General features: G+C 37.7%; 3 protein-coding genes across 3 annotated transcripts; all 3 read right to left on the minus strand.

Annotated features, from left to right (window-relative positions):
• Window positions 1-20: 20 nt before the first annotated feature.
• ugdh (UDP-glucose 6-dehydrogenase) lies at window positions 21-6295 on the minus strand. The gene is made up of 12 exons (XM_062429605.1): window positions 6038-6295; window positions 4246-4407; window positions 3693-3794; window positions 3391-3591; window positions 3111-3308; window positions 2666-2813; window positions 2468-2562; window positions 2257-2387; window positions 1796-1935; window positions 1029-1120; window positions 824-934; window positions 21-636 (listed from the first exon to the last, which is right to left on the minus strand). The coding sequence occupies exons 2-12, from the start codon at window positions 4405-4407 to the stop codon at window positions 526-528; spliced, it is 1491 nt and encodes a 496-aa protein (XP_062285589.1). The 5' UTR covers window positions 6038-6295; the 3' UTR covers window positions 21-525.
• Window positions 6296-8309: 2014 nt separating this feature from the next.
• map9 (microtubule-associated protein 9) lies at window positions 8310-13318 on the minus strand. Its single transcript, XM_062425805.1, has 13 exons — window positions 13247-13318; window positions 12626-12710; window positions 11048-11548; window positions 10717-10907; window positions 10504-10612; window positions 10322-10389; window positions 10131-10201; window positions 9867-10029; window positions 9677-9763; window positions 9409-9570; window positions 9156-9301; window positions 8567-8702; window positions 8310-8429 (listed from the first exon to the last, which is right to left on the minus strand). Exons 1-13 carry the CDS (start codon window positions 13316-13318, stop codon window positions 8310-8312), a joined length of 1911 nt encoding a protein of 636 aa, XP_062281789.1.
• Window positions 13319-14350: 1032 nt separating this feature from the next.
• Window positions 14351-21144, minus strand: smim14 (small integral membrane protein 14). The gene is made up of 5 exons (XM_062429651.1): window positions 21006-21144; window positions 19249-19346; window positions 18273-18321; window positions 17889-18049; window positions 14351-16922 (listed from the first exon to the last, which is right to left on the minus strand). Exons 2-5 carry the CDS (start codon window positions 19321-19323, stop codon window positions 16884-16886), a joined length of 324 nt encoding a protein of 107 aa, XP_062285635.1. The 5' UTR covers window positions 19324-19346; window positions 21006-21144; the 3' UTR covers window positions 14351-16883.
• Between the last annotated feature and the right edge of the window lie 1122 nt (window positions 21145-22266).

Here is a 22266-nt window from a genome sequence, read left to right on the forward strand (position 1 = left end):
GGAAAAACATCAGGCACAAACTCTACACATCAAATTTTATTGCATTGGCCCTTTCAGTAAACACTCACGGATACAGAGGACATACTGATTAACATACAGTGAGATGATTTATAAAAATATTTTTTAAAAATAGTATAAAAGTTTGCAATTTAGCAACAATAATTGATTATATAGTAAATACTGTAAGAAAGACTGACTACAGCAGACGGTGCGTGTATGAATGCATCTGAAATGTTTGCTTTATAAACACTATTTTGCATGAACTGTATAAAATAAACTGTGTGTCTGGAATGGTTTAATCTCTGAACTTCTTCCAAAAAGTCAAAAACATTCATGATCACACAGTCTGGGACTGAATGCTTGACTTCTTCCTCTCCCACTGCAGGGGAGCAATTAGCCACACTGTTTGGCTTTTTTTGAGCGTAAGGCGTGCACCGACATCAGAGGAGTTGGACCAGGATGAAATGATTGACCAGCAATAAAAAGGTTGAGAAAGGAATGTGTTGTGTGTGTTTGAGGTGAGTTTTAGATTTTGGCTTTCTTGGTGGGAGGCTCACTGGCACTGATGCGAGGACATACAGCTGTCGGGGCGTAGGGGATCCTTGTTGCTGTCACTTTCTTACCGATGGTCTCGATCTGTAGACAGAAAAAGATAAAAAATAATTTTTTAAAAACAGCTGTTACCATGTTGATGAATGAATACAGCTGCAGCTTTGCACAGATGTCAGAAACTGTTGACAGTTTTGATTTTCCTTTTCAAAGATATTTTCCTTGTTTTAAGAATTTCTGTCTGAAGTGTGTGGTTTGTTTTCTGTCTGCTCACCTGGAAGCCGATGTTCTGGAGGTGAGCGTGGAGGTGATCCAGCACTCTGCGACCATCAAATATGAAGGCCGGCTTCAGCATCTTCTTGTAAATCTTCTCATAGTCCAGTTCCTATGGTGGAATTATAGTGGTATGGTGACTAAAGTTTTTTATTTTTAAAAGATAGATGATATATTAATAGATGTCAGAAAACATGATTTGTTACCTTAAACATGTCCCACTCAGTGCAGATGACCAAAGCATGTGCGCTCTGGCAAGCCTCATAGGGGTCTGAGGTCACAGTCACCAGCTCCGATACTAAATAAAAAAGAGAAGTCAGGACCAGTGAAGAGGGACCAGTGTCTTTTGGTGCTCATCTCACCTGTCACTTTTGATCACTACAACTTAGCATCCAATAGAAATGACTTGTGTTGGAATTTATCAGTGTACAGTTATCAGTCAAACACAAACTACTGAAAAAACAAAACAAAATGTAAATCAACAGTATCAGTGCACACAAAACTGCACAAAGTATTTTAAGGTTTCTGTGCCCATTCTGTGTCTTCAGTATCACACATGCTCAACAATAATCAAATCTGCATCCATTCTTTAAAATAATAATAAAAGAAATAGTTTAACATTTTGGAAAATCTATGTATTAACCTTCATATTATGAGTTAGGATAGCACATCAATACCACTCATGTTTGTGCATAAAGTACTGAGGTACAGCCAAGAGTCACTTAGCTAATCAAAGACTGAAAGCAGCAGGAACATCTCGTCTGTTATTGTATTTCCTAAAATGTTGAACTATTCCTTTAAGAACAAGTCAGAAAGAAGGTCAAATTAATAAATTAATTTGGTTGAACCTAATCTGTTATCATGCCTTTTGTGATACTACAAAGATTCAACTGAAACACACATTGAATTTAAAGCTTTCCAGTGCTGCATTTGAGCCTTTAGAAAACACACAAGCATAAGCACACACACACACCTCTTTCTGGGTTGTCCTCTGAGATGTGGGGCTGGGAGAGGTCATGAATGATTTGTTCCTTAAGAACTTTGGGGTCATAGATGAACAGCTTGGCCCCTTCATCCATCAGATACTTTGAGATGTAGATACTGGACGACTCTCTGTGGTTGCAACACACACACACACACACACACACACACACACACACACACACACACACACACACACACACACACACACACACACACACACACACACACACACACACACAGTGTTCAGGGCCATAGTTCACCACAGTGTGCTGGCAGGTAGTCAGGTGGAGTAAAGTGAGATTCTGAGTGACTGTGCATGTTTTGTGTATACAAAGTGTATACTCACATTCATAAAAACAATGACAGGTTTATAATTAACATAACAAATCTGTTTGGAAAGGGTGTGAGAGGGCAACGTTATGTCAGGATGACAAGATGAAAGAGACCAACCTTGTGTCGCCTGTGTCCTTTTTGAAGGAGAAGCCCAGCAGAGCAATCTTTTTGCCCGTGACCGTGTTGAAGAGGCAGTCAATGATCCTGCAGGCAAACCGCCGCCTCTGGTACTCATTCATATCGATCACCTGAGAAAACAGAGGTTGAGAATGAGGTGAACAAAGAGAAGCGACACCTCCGGAAAGTCAAAAATGGTGATGGATCTTACCTGCTGCCAGTAAGAGGCCACTTCAGGCAGGTTGAGGGCCTCACACAGATAGACCAGATTTAGCACGTCTTTCTGGAAACAGCTGCCACCAAAACCTGTCCAGAGGCAAAGAGACGAAGGGCAATGCTTGTACTGTGTTTAATGAAACAAACTTTACATGCAGGTATACTTTAAACATGTTGGTACAGTGTCTCTTACCGACGCTGGCTTTGAGGAACTTGCTGCCAATTCTCTGGTCCATGCCGATCGCCTTAGCTACCTCCTCCACATCGGCTCCGGTGGCCTCACACAGAGCGCTAATACTGTTAATGCTGCTGATTCGCTGTGCCAGGAATGCATTGGCTGCCTACACACACACACACACCATGTTTTGTTTTGTTGTCTTTTAAGATTGTACTTACGACAACTGCAAAACATCTGAAGTTCATACACTTAACAGAGTTATTGATATATCAGTTACATAAAACTCTATCCTGATATGCTATCGTTTAATTCATTCAACAAGCAAGTATGAAACATTTGCTCTGTCCAGCTTATCACATGTGAGGATTTGATGCTTATCTTTGCCATAAATGAAACCACATATCATAAATACGTCACTTATTAGCAAACTAATAATCATTAGTTGCAGCTCTAGACTCACCAGTTTAGACAGCTCGGACGACCACGTGTTGGTGGTGATGATTCGTGCCTTAGGGACCCAGTGTTCATACACGGCACACAGTGCTCGGATTGCCCTTTGACCTTCGGCTGTCTCATCTCCACCAATCAGGACGCGGTCCGGCTCTTTCAGATCCCGCACTGCTGTTCCTTCTGCAAGGAACTCTGGGTTGGACAGCACCTAAAGCAGCGGCACTATTTTACAACCTTGTAGAACAGCAGACATCAGAGTTTCATGCTCACACACTTGAGATTTTACGCACTTGTAGGTTGAGGCTAGGTTTTGTGTTGGCATCGAATATCCGTCTGATGCTCTCAGCAGCTCGTACTGGCACCGTACTCTTCTCTGTGACAATCTTGTAGCCATCGGACACCTCAACGATCCGCCGAGCACACGCCTCGATGAACTTGAGGTCAGCTGCACGACCCTTCCCCATGCCGTAGGTTTTGGTTGGAGTGTTAACCTGCGAAGGAGTGGAAACCATATTAACCTATTTTGTGTAGCTATTTCCACTGCAGAAAATGTGTATGTGTATATATATATATGAATAACTGAGAGACTCACAGAGATAAAAACGAGGTCTGCTTCCCTGATGGCTGAGTCAATGTCTGTAGAGTAAAACAAATTTCTCCCTCTGCATGATTCAACCACCTCTTTCAGGCCCGGCTGTGGTGGGAGGAAGTGGGAAATAGAAACAGGGAGGGTGTCAATGAATGGGTAATGCTAAAAAAAAAACTCTGGTTGTAACACTGGTTGACAATGAATGGTCACCACCTGGTCCTAGTCATGATGATGTAATACCCTTTGGTGGCTGCAGTTGACGTAGAGAAGTTGCGACACCAGGGTCTGCAACTAATTTACTCGATGATGGAGTCATATTATGCAAAAACACTGACTGGAATGGTTGCCTAGCTACATCTACTTTTTCAGCACGGTTATTGAGTTTCACTAATGAAACGACTGATAATGCTCTCTGGACATGTTTCCCAAAGGTCTGGATAAACAAATATCAATAAAACATTAACCTAACCCTGTTAAAGGTTTTAGCAGAAATCACACAGAAATACCGAACCCTTTAGCTCACTTTCTTTGGACGTTATTAACACTGATATGATACCTCATATATGGGCAGAGTGTCTGAGTTCCAGGCTTTGATGCGGGACTCGTTGATATCCACAACGGTCACGGTGATCTCTGGACACATTTGAGCGATCACGCTACATGTTGGGCCCCCCACGTATCCAGCACCAATGCAACAGATCCTCTTTATCTGAAACATCTGGGGATACAAACACAGGATCGACTACAGTGAATACAGCAAGTGTGTAGATGAACATATAACTACAATTTGCATATCCTATACTTTCCATCCATCTGGCCTTACATCACATTTATGCAAGAAGTGCCTCAGTCGATTGACAGAAAATTAACCAGCAAATATTTTGCTAATTGATTCATTGTTTCAGTCTATTTTTAAAGCAAAAAATTGCTCAGATTTGATGATTTCGTGCTTTTGTTTTGTCATACATGACTGATAAGTGAGTACAATTTGGTTTCTGACTGTTTTTTGGACAACATTTAAAAGGCTAATCTTTGAGTCAGGGCAATTATAGGGTCATTGATGGGGTTTTTTGTGTCCATGTGGTTTAGTCAAATTTAAAGGAGTTAAAATGTGATAATAAACGTATGAATAACTTCCTTTTTTAAAATGTCTGCTTTTAATCAATTTTGTGAGAATATATTAGAGGATTATGGCAGAAATGTCTAAGTGGTGTAACCATAAAAACTTTGTACAAAATAATTAAAATTGCTTAAAAACGCTAAATTCTCAATAAAACGCCATATCGACTAGTTTGGCATGACCTTACATTATAATTTTTATATTAAATAAAGGTGATGGAATACAATCGTTCTAAATATTAAATTTAATCTGCGGAATCATGTAAACAGGAACCATTTACATAAAAAAGTCATTATTTGTATAAGTACACTTAAATTTAAGGAGCATTCCGTCTTACTTTTGGTAAAGAAAAATGGTGCAAACGTAATTCCAAATAACATAAAATCAACAAAAAAATCAAAATGTACATTTTAACTAACCTGATGCTGCTTTTAAAACTATTTAACATATTTTTGTATGCTGATCTTGCCGACCTTTATTTGTCACTGACCCTTATAAAAGGGATTTTCAAAACTATGACATTTTATGGAAACACTAATCAATTGTTAGTAGCCATTGTAAATCAAAGCTCAGTTACAATCTGCATTTCAACACTTTTGATTTTCAATCTGACTTGTCACATTCAAACTTGCACAAATCAGTTAATCAATTAACTAAATTATTTCCCCACATTTTTACTCATTTGAACATAACTTTAAACAGGAGATTAATAAATGAGAGAAATTAGATAACTGTGTAGTTGGCTTTTTCTCTGTTTGGTCAATTAACTTAATATCTTTTGAAGTGTTGGTCGGACAAAAATGATCACCTTAAAGTTTGGGAAAGTGTCATCAATGAATCGATCAATCGACAAAACAATCAGCAGGTAAATTTTTAATGGAAATACTGGTTAATTGCAGCCTAACAGGACTTTAAACCCTGGGCTGCAGACCTGCAGTAAGTCACCAGTCGCACCGTTACAGCCTGGAAGAAAATAAAGAGCCTTTCATTGCAGCTTAGCCACGTCTACCAGAGATGAAAAAGCCAATTTTATACACCCACATTACATCTGAGCTAGTTGCTGTGCACCAGAGTTAAGAGTCATTGATGTAGTGTAACGCTACAGATTAACTAGCACACACATTAGCTAGTTTGCTTTTTATCTTAAGGTTGAATGAGAGAGCTGGACACACGAAACAAATGAATGAGTGTCTATGTATGTTGAGCCTGCTAGCTAACGTTACATTACCTTTGCCAACTCGACAGTAAAAGTGAACTTGAAGATAGCGCAGATTCAGAGTTAATGTTAAATGTTAATGTTAGCTCCTCTTTAACGTGTGTCGTCGAGACAGGCGTCGAATCCGGAGCAACGGTTCCTTTAAAAACACGACAAAATCTACTTTGAAGAGAAAATAAAAAGGAGGAACACTGCCGTACTCGACGGATAAACTCAAACCATCTGGGTTGCTTTCACAACTTCTCCAGCACTACCTTTAAACCACAGGGAGGCACTTCAGCCAAAGAGGCACCACAGAAAAAAAGGAAAAGATTGCTGTCAGCAAACTTCCTGTGTGGGATTTTCACGATAAAAGCACCGGGGTGGAAAAATGATAGAAACACCCACCAGTCTTCAAATCCTCTCTAAAATAGTTTAATCTAAAAGGTAATTTACTGGGATCATCCCTTTGTTCCAACAGCCCTTTGTCCCCCCAATTCTAAGCAATTTTCATAGATCAATGTATCATAGATGTATTCATTAGTATTATGAGTTTTAAAATGTTGATTTACTTATTCCTTACTCATTATTCCTATTCCCTTAAAACATCTGCTACTGTGACTATCTATCTATCTATCTATCTATCTATCTATCTATCTATCTATCTATCTATCTATCTATCTATCTATCTATCTATCTATCTATCTATCTATCTATCTATCTATCCTACTATCTATCTATCTATCTATCTATCTATCTATCTATCTATCTATCTATCTATCTATCTATCTATCTATCTATCTATCTATCTATCTATCTATCTATCCATCCATCCATCCATCCATCCATCCATCTAAATCCACATTGACTTTCAAAGTTTAGGTTGAGGTTCAAAGTTCTTGATTTCTTAATTCGTGGCTTTGGAAACAGGTGAAAATGAGAAAACAACATCACCCCAATGTCCTCTTGTTGTGGACCTTCAGGTTAGACTATATATTTGCTTATGACTTAAAAGGCTGTTGAAAGCATTAGAGCACCATTCGTGCTATTTCGTTATTGTGAGAAGGGTATCAGATAATATAAGACTTTTTTTCTTACATATATTGTTTTTGAAAATGTTGTGTTTTGCTGTTCACATACTTTTGTTGGAGGGACGTTTTCGATGTTTGAATTAAGCCTCTACGTTCCAATTAGAGGAAATCTTTACACTACAGTGAACAATTATATCTTTTCACAATTGGGTGGTTTAATTTTTCTGGCAACAGTTCAGGTACGTTCCTTTCCTGTTTAAACATGACAATTCCCCTGTGTACAAAGCCAGGTCCATAAAGTCACATTTTTAAAAGTAGTACAAAGCCTTTACAGAAGAGTGGCGTGGTTAATCAGCTCCATGGGTAAGTCTTTTATTGGATAATAGAGTGGGAGCAGACCTAACAGCAGGCCATAAATAAATGCCCTAACAGCACCCATTTATGAAGACAAGGACGTTTCACTGTGTTTATGTTGTAAAACCCAAAGACTTCTCTCTGTATATCTTGTTTTAAGTGCCACCCCCATGCTGAGAGGCAGTAATTGGTTTATTATGTTATTGCAGCTCTTAAAGACTTTGTAGTTATTTTGAATGCCTGAAAATATGCAATGAAATATGAATGTCTAAATAAAATAAATCAATACTACTAATTCAATCAACAACAAGCATTGATACCACACAATATCACACTTCCGTTATTGATGTTTATTGCTGCTTTACATTCTGATGTACGCATTTATAATTAAAAAAAGGCTTTTGTAATAGCAAAGGGGGTATTTCCTCACATGTCATCATTATATCAAACAGACAGTATATGCAACTTTCTAAACTGCAAAGTGTTTGCCTTTAATATTAAAATAAGTCAATACTACTAATTCAATCAACAACAAGCATTGATACCACACAATATCACACTTCCGTTATTGATGTTTATTGCTGCTTTACATTCTGATGTACGCATTTATAATTAAAAAAAGGCTTTTGTAATAGCAAAGGGGGTATTTCCTCACATGTCATCATTATATCAAACAGACAGTATATGCAACTTTTTAAACTGCAAAGTGTTTGCCTCAATATTTCATAAAAAATCATATAAAAATATAAAATTGCACTACAGCTGCTGGCTAGTAAAAAATCTGACAAAAATAATAAAATTAAACAGCTGCCATTAACTATTAAAACACATGTTGGCTAGGACAAACAGTATAAAACTTAAACTTGAAATGTAACATAGCACCCGCAGATATTATAAGGGTGGTATGTTACATTTAAATGTTATTTTCGAAATGGTATAGTTTTACTAGGAGGACTCCAAGGTGGAGGCGGACTGTCCTGCAGTATTGCTTGTATCCGTCGTTCTTCTTTCATTCTTTTATGTTCCAGCTCTTTCCTTGTCTTTTAGAAAAAAACAAAACAATGAGAAACAATCAATCTGGTAATTCAGCACAATGACTGTATGTATGAAATAACCCCAAAAGTTCACAAAATAGAACGGGGGCTCAAGAAGAAGCAGCACTATTAATTCCACTTACCAACCAGTGTTCATACATCTCTAAAGCTACTTTATCTCTCTCTTCTTTCATGTACTGTTCTTCCTCTGCTTTACTTTTGGTTTCCTTGCGCTCCATCGTGACTTTGTTATTCACAGAATCTTTCTTTTTTTCACACCTAAAACATTACAAAAAAAAGTTAAAATAGCTTTTTGTGTGAGTTAATATATGCCATGATTAAGATAATTGTGATGAAACAGCTTTGGCTGCCATCTAGTGGTTGATCATTTTCACACACTGACAAATTTCAGTGTTAATTGTAGACACGCACGCACGCACGCACGCACGCACGCACGCACGCACGCACGCACGCACGCACGCACGCACGCACACACACACACACACACACACACACACACACACACACACACACACACACACACACACACACACACACAGCCTTTCAAGATGCAAAACCCCTTATTCCTTTTTTGAGAGTCTGTTCCTGATCCAGAAGCGCAAAATATATGACACTCAACATCAATGTAACAGTGCTTTGTTGTCATAGAAAGATTTTAAATCAATGATTTAAAAAAAACAATTATATAAGACCATAACGATTCACACTCACCAGTCAGAAAACGCTGATCTGCTGTCTCTCATTCTTTCTTCCTCTTTTTCGTGCTTATTTAGCTGAAGTTTACTCTCAGCCTCTCTTTGTTTTCTGTACTTTTCTTTGAGTAGATGATCATGCTCTTGTTTCCACTTTTCAAACACCTGTAATAATAATGATAATATTTCTGATTAACTGTCAAATATTACACCTTCCCACAGAGGTTCTTACTATATCTTTCAGATCAATACACAATAAATCAACCATATACCTGTGTAGCAGATTCCTTTTTTCTCTCTCTCTCTTCAATAGCTCTTTGCTCCTTTCTGATCACATCTTGCTTTTCTTTGGCTTTTGCTTTGAGGCTCTGGGCTTTATTTTCTTTCCAGGCCTCATATGATGCAACAGCTTCTTCCTTTTTAGCTTCTTCTTCCTGTTTGTTGTTTTTAAAGATAAACAGTGTGCACATATGTTAAATAACCACATATTTATTTTAGTCTTTAGAGGTAGTCTGTTGTTCTGTAACTCATATTGTTCACCTGTTTCTTTTTTTCTTTCAGAAGCTCCTCTTTCTTCTTCAATAGCATGTTCTCTCTTAACTTTTCCTTTTTCTTTTTGAGCCATTCCTGTAAGGAGTACATATAAATGGGAAGGGAATTTATCAAGAGAGCAGAGTGGCTCCCCTCCACCACGTAATACTAAAAAATAAATTCTCATCATTACTCTAACCTGGTATATAGCGGCTCTGAGTGAATCTGCTCCTTGTGGCGGAGACTCTTGCAGGGACACTTCACGATCCAGAACTTTGAGACTCCCCAAATACTTTGATTCTATTTTCCTGGAGCCTGCACTCTGGGGTCTCTGAGAGCTCTTAGAGTGAGAACTCGATGTCCTAATTAAAATAAGTCAAAATAATGATCAGTTAAATTATTAAGCTGTTTTATCCATGAAGATGTAAGTATCTATTAGTACATGTTTGATGGCATTACCTACCTGCTATCAGGTGATTTTTCAAGGACATGAGTGACTTGAGCAACAAAATGATCTGAGTGACGTCTTGACTCCTGAAAGAAAACAAATTGCCTGAAACTTAACAATCAGGATGAGAGCCAGAATATATTTAACATCAGACTAACTGAGAGGTCAAAGGGCATGACAGTCACGTCTGAGAATGAATATCTTACATGAAATTCTTCAAATGATGTAGAATACTTTCTCTCCTGCTCTTTGCTGTCATCTGAAATAAAGTCATCTATGGCGAAAAAACAAACAAAAACCCCCGAAACAAAACAAAAAGACCACAAGTTTGTTAAAAAACACTATTTTAAAAATGTGACGTTATGCTGCAGAACATGTAAATGATTACCTCTGGACCCAGAATCAACTGTGGACTTGGTGAAGAGTTGTGACTGCTCACTCCTATTTGAAGAGGATTTGCTGAAACTAGGTGAACCAGCGTGATCCCCCTCTGCCCACTAAGATGCATCAACATAACAAACGTGTTATCTAATTAGATTACTTTTTTTTTTTAAACAATAAGAACCTTCAAAATGTTGGATAACCAAGCAGTGAGACACACGTGAGAAGACGAGAGTTTAGTGATGTTGCTAGATGTATCAGTGGACAGGGGAATAGATGCAGAGGATGTCTGGGGCCTGCTGGTATCCTGAGATTCAGCATCTTCAGCTATCTTCTCCGGTGTTTGGAAGCTCAGTCCCAGATTCCTTTGTCTTGGTTTGGGTCTGGGTGGCTCCCTCTCATTAACACTGTCTGAATAATTGGAGATGATAGAATAATAAACAAGTTTTAATCATTGTGCTGTTGGTAAGAAACATGACTTAATATGTCCTAATAAATGTAACATGTAATGTATCATGCAACTGTATTTGTGACATAATGTGTAAATCAACCTGCTGAGGACTTGTGTTTGAGATCCGTTTCTGATAAGTCTTTCCTCTCTTCTGTGCTTTCAGAAACACCGGGACCTGGAGAGTCCACCACACTGCTGTCAGATGGTAAAGGAAGAGGCAAATCCAGCAGAGTATCGTCCGATGTTTGGTACGACAGAGATTTACTTGAGTTCTCTCTTGGAGTTTGTGGCTCGGTAGATTCCACACCACCGTTGTTAAATTGTACATTATCTTCACTGACATTTGCGGAGTGTTGTGAGGGAAGCGAGTCATCGTTATAGCCACCGGTGGAGCAGTCCGGTGGCTCGTTTTCATGTGGCTCTGATGCCATAGTGTCTTTTGAGGGACTTTTTTGCGTTTTCAGGAATGAAACTCTCTTTGTCCTCCCATGTTTGCCTTCGTCGTCTGAGAGCTCAAAGTCGTTGATTTTGGCTTTGCTCTTTCCAACCTTCAACGCTTTAGACTTCTTTTGTCTTGATTTGAGGAGTTCTTTCAAAAAATCTGTGAAATATAGAAAATGACAAACACACAACAGGCCAACGATTAAACTGCATCTGAGATGATCAACAAAAACTTAGCTCAAGGTCCATTTATTAGCTTTCCCCGGAGCTTTAACAGCATCTCTTCTTCAGTGGATGGTTGCCGGCCAACTGAGCAAACACCATCCTCTGAGGAAGACTGAGAGATGAGGCTTTTTTAAAAAGGTTTGAAACTCAGGAAACAGCTGAAAAGTCAACCTTGAGTTAAGTTTTTTGTCAACTTTTATTAACCCCTGAAATAACTAGACATGGAAACTGTACATGTACAAAGCATAGGGTCTGTTCCAATGCTGCTACTCTCTGCTGTCTGTCATTATGTCTTTCAAAGCAATAAAAGAAATCCCATTAACATTACTACATGTAATGTCCCATAGGCTATAAAGACTTGCCACGCTAGAGAGCTTGTGTTTTACTTTCATCTTTTAAATGGCTGTTTGTTTAGCACACATTAATTATTGTGATGTAAATATGACAGATTTACCCAAAAAGTTTCTATCTGCAGGATGGTGTTACATGTTTTTAAAAACTTTGATGCTGCGGATAAACAGCATCAAAGCACACAGAGGACAATACAACAAAACATCAATATTTGATTCTATTTCTCTCTCATTTTATTATATACTTTAATTTTTAACCATGAATCTTGAAAAGCCATTATAACGCATAAACATATGGCAAAGATGACATGTAACTTCACAACAACAGACAATAAAAACCTCACAAACATCTACAAGAATGTAGCAGGGTGAAAAAATACCATGGATGCCTGACATACACATTACTGAGAAGCACAGTAACATGCATAAAAGTTAGATTAGCTAAGGAAAAGTTATTTACACAAAGTTTGTCTGTCTTCTTGTGATCTGAAAGGAAGCATTCATATAGCTTCTGAAAGCTTTCAACATACACAGTTAAAGTTGAGACAGACACAAACAACGACATCAACAAAGACGATACAGGCACTGTTAAACAGAGCAGCTGGGGATCACTTGCACTAAAACCACCTAACATGTCTTAATGTTTTGCTCTGTCATCTTACCGTCCTCATCTTCACCGAAGTCATCTGAGTATTGATCTGTTTTAGACTTGGTCGCCCTGGCAGAGACAGCAGCCTGAAGTTCATCCTACAATGACATAATTGACACTTCATATCAAGATTCAGAGGGCTATCGGTTTAATTAGTACAGTAATTTCTTCATTTGTCATTATGTAACTAGTATTAATAATTAAGGCAGTATATTTCGTTGCTATACATACAGCAGAAGTGTACTCTGGTTTGTAGTACTGCAACTATAATTTATAATCGATTAATCATTTTGAGTCACCTTTCTTTAAGAAAAAGGCCACTAGACTCCTCCTTTCCTCCTTTTTTAGCTAATTTCCTTTTCATTGATTTTATATAAGATTACAGAAGCTGTGAAGTAGAACTTAATCAACTTAACCACCAACTTAATAGACTGCCGTGATTCTTCACAGAAATATAACATATTGCAAATGTATGCTTATTTTACAACAATCAAAACCAATTGATAGTGTCTTGCCCGGGGCGAATATGAAATTCAATGGAGGCCTTTACGTAAACTCAGATTAATTTACTCGACTATAATCCATTCAGTCATTTGGTGTGTGATATAGACAGTTAAAATAGTATGTCTTTTACCTGAAATGTTGTTCTTCTTGATGTTTTCGGGCTCTTCGTGTAAGCCAATGTCCTGAACTCCTGGTTTGTCATTTTAAAAACATTAAACAGTCTCCTGTGATTGCGTTCACTGACATTAGCATGCTAGCTAAGTGTTCACTAAATCTAACTAGTAGCTACTAAGCTTTCTATGATGCTATTATAGCAAAATTAACCATAATGATGATTGTCTACTTCAATAAATACCATACCGCTATTCATACGGTACCTCCTAAAGGCACATTGGTAGTTACAGATGGCTGGCTGAAGGACTTGTTGATGGTAACCTAGGGAAACGTACAGTTCCGGTTTAAACACTGCGCATGCTCAAAGGATAAGCGACAAACTCGGTTTTGGGTGCCACTGATTAACACAAATTTCAATATTTGACATTATTTAGGAGCAGTGAACTGATGCTGCTGATATGAATATATTATCTAACAATTATTCGCGGTTGGGAAGGTTACTTTGGAAATGTAATAGGTTATAGATTACTAGTTACCCTGTTTAAAATGTAATAAGTAATGTAACAATATCAATTACGTAAAGTAATGTAACTTATTTCATTTGATTACTTTTCAAATTTTCTAACAAATATTTTCAACTGTTGGGATAAGTGTACCCATTAAGCCCACCAAAATCTAAGTTCAGCTGTTTTTCATGGATACTGACATGATTTAAAAGGGAGATCATGTCTTAGGCAAGAGTTATCTCTCATTTGAAAATGTATTCATTAGTTTATGTAGATTTTGGAATATGAAATAGATATTTTATGAGAAAAAAAAAATCTGGCATGGCCTGTACATTTAAAGTATCTTGTCATATCTAGTCAATATACAAAACTTGTACTTTGATTGTGTATGTTTAGACTTAGTGTGATCCTTCATCTATATTTAGTTTTGTCCAGATTTGAGTAATTTATGCATTTATTTCATTTCTTACCTTTGAATGCTCTTACATTATGTTTGACGAAAAGACATTTGTGAATATGTGTACATATGATTTTAGAAAAAAATTAAATACTAATTAAATGACAAAACTACCAATGTGCACATTACAGTTTTCAAACAAAACGCAGTCAGGCAGCACGATTCAATCTTTTTATTTTTTGTTTTGTTATAGGAAAAGTGCATAGTTGAAGCCCTTTTTCTCAGACAGTAACAGTGTAAGTTGAGGTCTACTGTGGCATCACATATTCTTTCATCTCAACAATCTAGTATGGCTTCCACCTCTCATTATATACGACTAATTATGTTTAACCCAATGTTTTCCCTCCTTGTAGCGCCTCCCAGCCTGTAGTACATTTTATTGTACATTCACACATGTAGGTATGAATGGTACCCAGTTACTGAAGACTGTTGAGATGAACTGACAGCTTGCCCACAGTTGTTACAGATCACATCCGGGTTTTGACCTATTAGACCATGAGTTTAAGAAATAACCTTCCATGTTTAGACAAACCTGTCTCATTTCTGATAGCACAGGTAGTTTAGAACATATCCCAAGGCCCTGATACACTTTAAATAAACATGTTTCCATCATGACAGGGCCAGAAAGTGAAAATGTTCAAAAAATTTAGTTAGTAATTTCAAATCCGAAATTCTAATTGCCAATAATGGATGTATAGAAATGCCACTTATGATTTTCCATTTTGTATTGATTGTTAATTCCACTCCATAACTTTGAGGCTGTGGTTTGAGTTTTAAATATCCACTCACATTTACACACATGGTTAAGGATGGTACAAAACAACATTCACCACTGCATTGGTCTGTCACGATGAAGGGGTTTCTATTTTTTCTGGTCACGAACTGTATTTGGAACTTTAATCTAAATCTGTAAGAAAATAACCCTGTAGTGTGAACCATGCCAATGAAAAGAAACGTAGAGTTTTCCCATCACCGATTTCAAATAAAAATGACCTCAATATTGCTGTTCTGTCTCAAAAAAATTGATTTCTTAATGAACTTTGAGACCAGAACTAAGAATTCACATTGGCACTGAAACATCTCAACTGCTCCTTTTTAGTTATTGTTTTTTTTTAGCTAATTTCATTTTCATTTGACACATGATAAAGAAGTTAAGTGAAGTAGAAACTTTGGATTGCTCCAATTAATCACAGACTGCTGTGAGTCTTTATAGAAAAAGAAAAAGTCCCTCGCCGCAACAAGGGCAAAATAAGTACAACATACCTTCAAAAGTAATTATATACCACAAGAAAGGTGCTAATAAAATATAATTTCTGGCTACTACATCAGTTTCAATATACATTGATCGCTTCTTTTGTTTAACCACAAAACAATTACATCACATGTAATCATTATAATGTAAATAATTAATGTGATAATTTGTTTGTGCTGAGTATATTTTTTCCAACACTGATTATACCCTGTCTGTAAGACTGCAATGCATTTCATTTCAGCTTAGTAAACTGAGTCTGAAATGTGAACCTTTAACAGTCAAAGCAAACCCCTAAACTGGTTTATTAAGACAAGTCATTTGACTGTAAGAATTATTACTTCTGCTTTGTGCATCTGATATGTTGTCATGGTTATATTGAATAACTCATAACTTATTGCAAATGTGTTTTCATCCTAAACACTTAGTTACAATTATCAAATCAACTGATACTTAAAGTGACTGGCCGGGGTGAATATGCTATTTAAATCGAGGCCTTTACGTAAACACAGATTCATTTCCTTTAGTTAAAATCCATTCTTCAATCAAAATGGACTCAATTTAGCATTTAAATCTAACTGTATACATGTATTACATTTCATCATTCTGCTGGTTTAAATATGAAATTAAAACGTATGGTGTGAAACGACATAATTACTGGCACTGTTTGTGACTTTTAAGTTGGAAAGAGTGGAATGTTTCAGAGAATCTGATGAACCCGCCACCTTTCATTATTCAGCAGGCACTGCAACAACAATTTGATCTGCCCAAAAGGGGATTCTTGGCTGCCCCCTTCCCTCTCCTCTAACCCATGTGACACATTCCTTAATTTTGACTTCATGTCTGAGTTTCTGCAGAACAGTCAGCACCAGAGCTACGATCAGAGACTGACTCACTGCCCCACCCTCTGACCAAAGTCTTGGAGAAGTCACGCATAGAGCCCAACTGATATATCAACAGGCCGATATTGTTGGCCAATATTATTATTATTTGAGGTCACCTTATGACTGAAATATTGTATCATTGTTGGTTTATATGCAAAACAATTTTAGTGATTATCTCTCTTAATTCAGGTTTTATGTTTTTGATGTAGTTGTGTTTTTATGTATAGTAAATAATTTCACCCTGACATTTACTGATCATGTCTTTCACCAGTAATAATCAAAGCTGAAGAATACTTAATGCATCATCACATACAGTATATCATCAGGTTATTTTATGTACTGGCCTAAAAATTTTATCCAGTATCAGTTGGGTTCCAATAACAGGTATCATAGACAGATCGACCCCGAAAACAGAACGGTATCAGAACAGGAAAAAAGAAAAAGATATTTGTATGAAGGTTGAGAGGAACGCTGTCCTGGTCACAGCAACTAGAGCTTTGATACTGTGCAGCTCCGGTGAGAGCAGGTGGATGAGTGATGGTTCTTTGGCTCCACTGCTAGTCAACAGGTGGTGCTGGGGGCTCTCTCCCACCTCTCTGCAACCCCAAAACAGGGAAGATAAATGAACATTATGCAAGTCTCTAAAATACAAACAAGTGAACAATACAATCATGATAAAAAGCTTTGGAGGAATTGGCCTTCTTAACAAACACGGAAAAATAATGAATGAAACAGATAAACAGTCTAAAACTCATTTCAAATCCCTGCTTGTAACAGCTGCAATTTAAATTGCACAGACTCCAACAAAGACTAATTCTAACCAATATGAGCATTAAACGTGACAACAACAGCAACAACAGTAACAATCAACAGAAAAAAATGGTATTGTGGTAGTAACTGCACATTAAGGATATCAAACTATTTAATAGGATATTTCATTAACACCAATGATGACGATGTTTTTATACTTTTGTTTACTATGTTAACATTTGTATAATGCTGTATTGTTGGATTTAATGCTTCCCATTTCACTGCTGTATGTTTGATTGTATTTTGTTCGTAAGGTGCCCTTGAAAGTGAATTGTGCAAAAGAAAAGAGAAAAGCACTCATTGGCAGTGTTAATAAAAGAGTGCAGTCACTACCACAAACACTTGGGGTTTATTTTTTTCATGTTCCTCTTGCTCTGCAGCGCTTACCTTGACAGGCAGCTGGATTCACAACATCACAAGATCATGCGAGAATCTATCTTGTCAGGCTTCAAGTTATGCGCCTGCCTCCAAGCCTCCAAACCTCCAAACCACCAGTGGTTCAAACCACTCAGCGTCTTATGAGGATTCTCGCATGATCTTGTGAATTCAGCTGCCTCGCGAGGTAAGACAGTGATGGTTCATCCAATCACTTAATCAAATATTTCTGAAGGTGCCTGCCCTTTTTCAAAAAGTGTCAGAGTACAACTTCTCAGATGGTTCTGTGTAACAAACCATCTGGCATGTCAAGTTACTGCATTACATGCTGTTTAAAATGCCACTGTTGGTAATGTTGTTTGAGTGTGAACACTGACATTGTGCGGTCCGGTGGGTTTGCCTGTGGGACGGGGACCCCTGAGACTGGATGGTCGCAGCAGGAACAGGAGCAGGGCCAGCACCATCCATCCCATCACAACCAAGGGGAAGGTCAGGTCACCTCCTCCTCCTCCTCCGACTGACCCACCTGGACCTGGCACTGAACACAAACACATTTTTGCACTTCTCACATGTGATACACACTAATGCTTCTGATTTGAGAACATGTTTGAGTACAGCTGTTCTGCCACATGATACAATATGAAAAAAAGAAAAACACAAACAAGGTAATTTAACAACGAGGTCACCTAAACCAACCCATTTTAAAAAGTGATGTACAATGTTCAAACTCAATAATGATATGTGATGTAAAACATACATACATTCCAGTGGGCACTCCGTGTCTGTGCAGTAGGACTGAGATTGCCTGAGCTGAAATACAAATAGTAAAAAAGGAACAAATTTGATATAATAGAAAAGGAAGAAAAATAATATTATAAATTCCTTCACTCCAATACCTTAATGACTAAATTATTTACTCTGGTTACCAAAGTACAGGTGGTCCATGAACATGCTGCTAATACAATTTGAGATATAAACCTTTAGAGTACTTGCTACATTAAGTATGCAAACACATGACCCACTCACAGCTTACTGTTACCAGAGTCACATATTCACCCATGGATGGTGCAAACAACTGTTTAAGCTTTTCTGATTATGAGAATACACTGTGCAGATCAGACTGTCAAATGTCGTGCAAATTCTTTAGTTATTTAGACAACACCCTTTCCTGCTGCAGGCAAATCAGAAAGCCTTCAGGGTGGCTCCTGCTCTGAACCAATTACAGCTCGCCACGCAAGTTAGACCTGTATGCAAAGAGCCAATGAGACCACCTGGAAAATGACACAAATTTGACTACAAGCCGTATTCTTTTAAACATTCAGAAACTTTGTTTATCTACACAAGTTTGAGCCAATCTTTTATAATACACTTTTCACCAAGAAAGGAAAATATTCACGATGTCACCCTTACAACACACAGTGCAACATAGCGAAACGTCTTTGCGTGGCAGAACTGATAGACTCTTAAGATAAACACTGAGCAGGAACCAGGATATGCTGGCTCACTGTCACCCAGCTGCAGCTTTTCATTTCCTTCTCCCCTCCTTCCATAGAGTCTTTCGTTTAGTTCCTAGTTGTTGCCAATGGTAATCTCTTTGCGTTCTTTTTGACTTCACAATGCATTCTTGGAATACTTTTTTCCCCCTTTTGACCTATTCCAGCACCTCAACTCTGTCATCATCAAGTCTGCCACTTGGATTTTAAGTCTTAGTAAAAGCTTCTCAGTTTCATTACTTACCAGGTTGATGAGGCGCCTCATTGCATACTCATGGGTGCAGACGCACTCACAAGGGTCAAAGCCTCCCTCCGCCATGTCTCACAAGATGATGTGTTCACCTGATAACAAACAAAATGTACTGTAACTAGGACATACATGAACAAGTGAGAGAAACCTAATGCTACCTCTTGTCAGTGCTGTGCTATATTGTTGTTACACAGGCACACGCAGATTAGGGGGAGGAGACAGTTCGGGACAGTCAGCAGACTCTGTGGCTGTATTATACCGCATGTAATCCAAGTTTTTGATGACAGTGAGAGCTCTCATGGTTTTTTCTGCATTTATGGCTCATAGCTGTCACAGCACATGCTGAAAGTCAGAATATACACTACTTGACAACATACTAGACATTTTTCTAAGAGCTGATGCTGTACATGTATCTTTAACATGTACAGTCTGAACTGGTTTACCTTTATATACACTTGTCTTTAATAAAACACTCATTATAAGCTACAGGCCTGGCAATGAATGGGCCCATAAATGCACATTGGTTGACATCCGGATATCATAAAAGGGAGGTGGATGTCAGTTCAAGGCAGAGAAGGCAGGAAATGAAAGCTCTGGAGAACAAACAATGCCTTACAGAATTTTTACACCAAAAATATTAAATAACTCGTGGTGAAACTGCAACAGACCTTGTATACTAATGAAGGTAATAAACACACAGATCATGCTTAATAGTTGTAGGACAGATATGGCCAAATACACTGCTGTCTGCTACATATGCCAAACGTCTATACCAGAGCCCCAATGAAATTAGATGTAGTGGATGAGACTCTTTTTTTTGTTTTTTTTGTTTTACAGAGATATTTTCAGAGCAGTAAATATTTAGTTGAAAAGTAAACAGTTTGCATTTCAAACTAAGTAGTGGTGACAGACAACTGCAAACGTATGTGTACAACAATTTCTTATTACTTGTAGATACTTTATTATTTGGTTGATACTTTATTAATTAAAAGGGGAACAAATGTTTACAGCAACCAACAATTAGGAAAGCTTTGAGTTAGGAAAAAAAGGTAAAAGAAACAAATGCAATTAAAGTGTAAATTATATTCCATAACTTCATTAAAAAAAATTAAAAATAGTAGCACAGAAAGAATAAAATGGACAGGGGGATATCGGTGTATGATTGTCCATGGATGTCAGAACTATATATTGATACATGAATAATCTACCCAATGTATGTGCATTAAAGCAGCATAAACTGACAGTACCCGAAGATGATCAAAATACGAATCTGAAACCCAACAGATGTGATTATAAAATTAAAGTCCAGCTGACCGATAACGTTACAATATCGGCTGATATATATCGGCTGGACTATTTATTAGTCTAACTCTCCTATACTACAATAAAGTAAAAGCTCAAACACATTTCATTTGACCCATAAGACCACCAGTCACGTCTATTCCTAATGTTAAGAGTCCGGACAAACAATCACGGTGCTCGACTCCCAAATATACTAAACCTTAATACGCATGACTGCCAGTGTGCATAAACTCAACACAGAAGTTTAAACAGGAGACATTTACACTCAAATACAGACTGACAAATGTAAATAAAAGCACAGCTACGTTATATTTTCCATTAGTAGTAGCTATAACGTTAGCTCCTGCAAAATTTCAAGAGTAAAGCGGCCAGTTTTGACTCTCGGCCCTGCTCATTAAAGTATCATTGGAGACAGATGTGGCAGAAAACGGTACCGGAAAACGACTTACTTGAGCTGTCGTAGATGTTCGCGGGGGAAACGATTAATGTCGGGGGGGGGGGGGAACAGGGCCCGAGCTTCACTGATGCTGACCGAGCCCGTTAAACTGCAGACATGTCGGTGTTTTGTTTGATACACGTGAGCCAACCCAGCTATTCTTCATGATAAACATCCGGGACCTCAGCGGGGAGCGGGGGGCGTGCACCAGTGGCGCATTAGACGTCTCCTATTGGTCAGACGGTTTGACAAGCGGTCATGTAAGCCAATCAGACTAAGGGATGGTTGTAATGTCTGGATAGTAAACAAACAGCTGTCTATTATCACACAATCAGAGACAGATGAACCGAGCTCCCACATACCCCACAGCTGCTTCATCATATATTCAACATTCATACGAGTACTGCACTCAACTACTATTTTAAGGTACTTTTACTTTACTTGAGTATTTAAATTGTATTTGAATATTGTATTTTTTACTCTAACTGCTGCTGGTTAGCTGGTTACTTTCTGGATTGATTATCATATGCATCAGTCACAACATAAAAATGCCAATTACACAGTAATCCACGATAGCTAATGATATAGCTCCAGAAGTAGACAATCTGGTGCTTAATGAAGATTTTGACTTTTGACTTTAAGTACATTTTCCTGATAATCCTTTGCTACTTTTACTTGTAGCAGATTTCTTCATTGTGAAAGACAGTAAGTAAAAGTAAAAGCAAGTAAAAGATCTGAAGCACATGGAATCAAAAGCTAATTTTGCGTAAAATATCAGGTAATATTAAGAGTAAAAGCTGTTGTTAAGCAGTTTAACATTAAACAGTGTTAAGAGCTGTGAACTGTTTAAATCAGCTGATGTGTAATTGCTGGAGCATTTGAAATTTTAGATTAAGCCCTGTAGTTGAATTTGTAGTTTGTGAGTAAGCAATGAAAGGAGTTGATTGGACAGTCGAAGAGTAAGAGCTGAAAGCACCTGAATTGTCATTGTAGTACCAGAGATAACTGGAGTGCAGCTCTGTAAATAGATAAAGTGCCAGTTGAAGAGTAAAAGTAAGTTGAACCTTTTATGCTTACCAGATTCACAATCTTAAAACCGGGTTAGGTCAGGTGAACCAATTGAACATTGAAATGTGTTTTTTGTTGTTGTTGCCATAATCATGCCTCCTCTTCATACTGGCCATTAGATAATGCACTTAAAATGTAAGTGATGGGGGCCAAAATGTACAGCCCTCCTTCTGTGCAAAAATGTATTTAAAAGTTTTATCTGACGC

Source organism: Scomber scombrus, chromosome 2 (genome assembly GCF_963691925.1).
Source record: "Scomber scombrus chromosome 2, fScoSco1.1, whole genome shotgun sequence".
NCBI lineage: Eukaryota > Metazoa > Chordata > Actinopteri > Scombriformes > Scombridae > Scomber > Scomber scombrus.

Coding starts and splice junctions, on each gene's coding strand:
- ugdh (XM_062429605.1), bottom strand. CDS start 4,407: ATGTTTCAGATAAAGAGGATCTGTTGCATTGGTGCTGGATACGTGGGG. Junction 3,309..3,390: donor AACCTAGCCTCAACCTACAA/GTGCGTAAAATC, acceptor CCGCTGCTTTAG/GTGCTGTCCAACCCAGAGTT. Junction 637..823: donor TCCAGAACATCGGCTTCCAG/GTGAGCAGACAG, acceptor TTCTGTCTACAG/ATCGAGACCATCGGTAAGAA.
- smim14 (XM_062429651.1), bottom strand. CDS start 19,323: ATGGCGGAGGGAGGCTTTGACCCTTGTGAGTGCGTCTGCACCCATGAG. Junction 18,322..19,248: donor TGAGGCGCCTCATCAACCTG/GTAAGTAATGAA, acceptor TTTGTATTTCAG/CTCAGGCAATCTCAGTCCTA. Junction 18,050..18,272: donor CACGGAGTGCCCACTGGAAT/GTATGTATGTTT, acceptor GTTTGTGTTCAG/TGCCAGGTCCAGGTGGGTCA.
- map9 (XM_062425805.1), bottom strand. CDS start 13,318: ATGACAAACCAGGAGTTCAGGACATTGGCTTACACGAAGAGCCCGAAA. Junction 10,908..11,047: donor CAAACACAAGTCCTCAGCAG/GTTGATTTACAC, acceptor CCAATTATTCAG/ACAGTGTTAATGAGAGGGAG. Junction 8,430..8,566: donor AGATGTATGAACACTGGTTG/GTAAGTGGAATT, acceptor TTTTTCTAAAAG/ACAAGGAAAGAGCTGGAACA.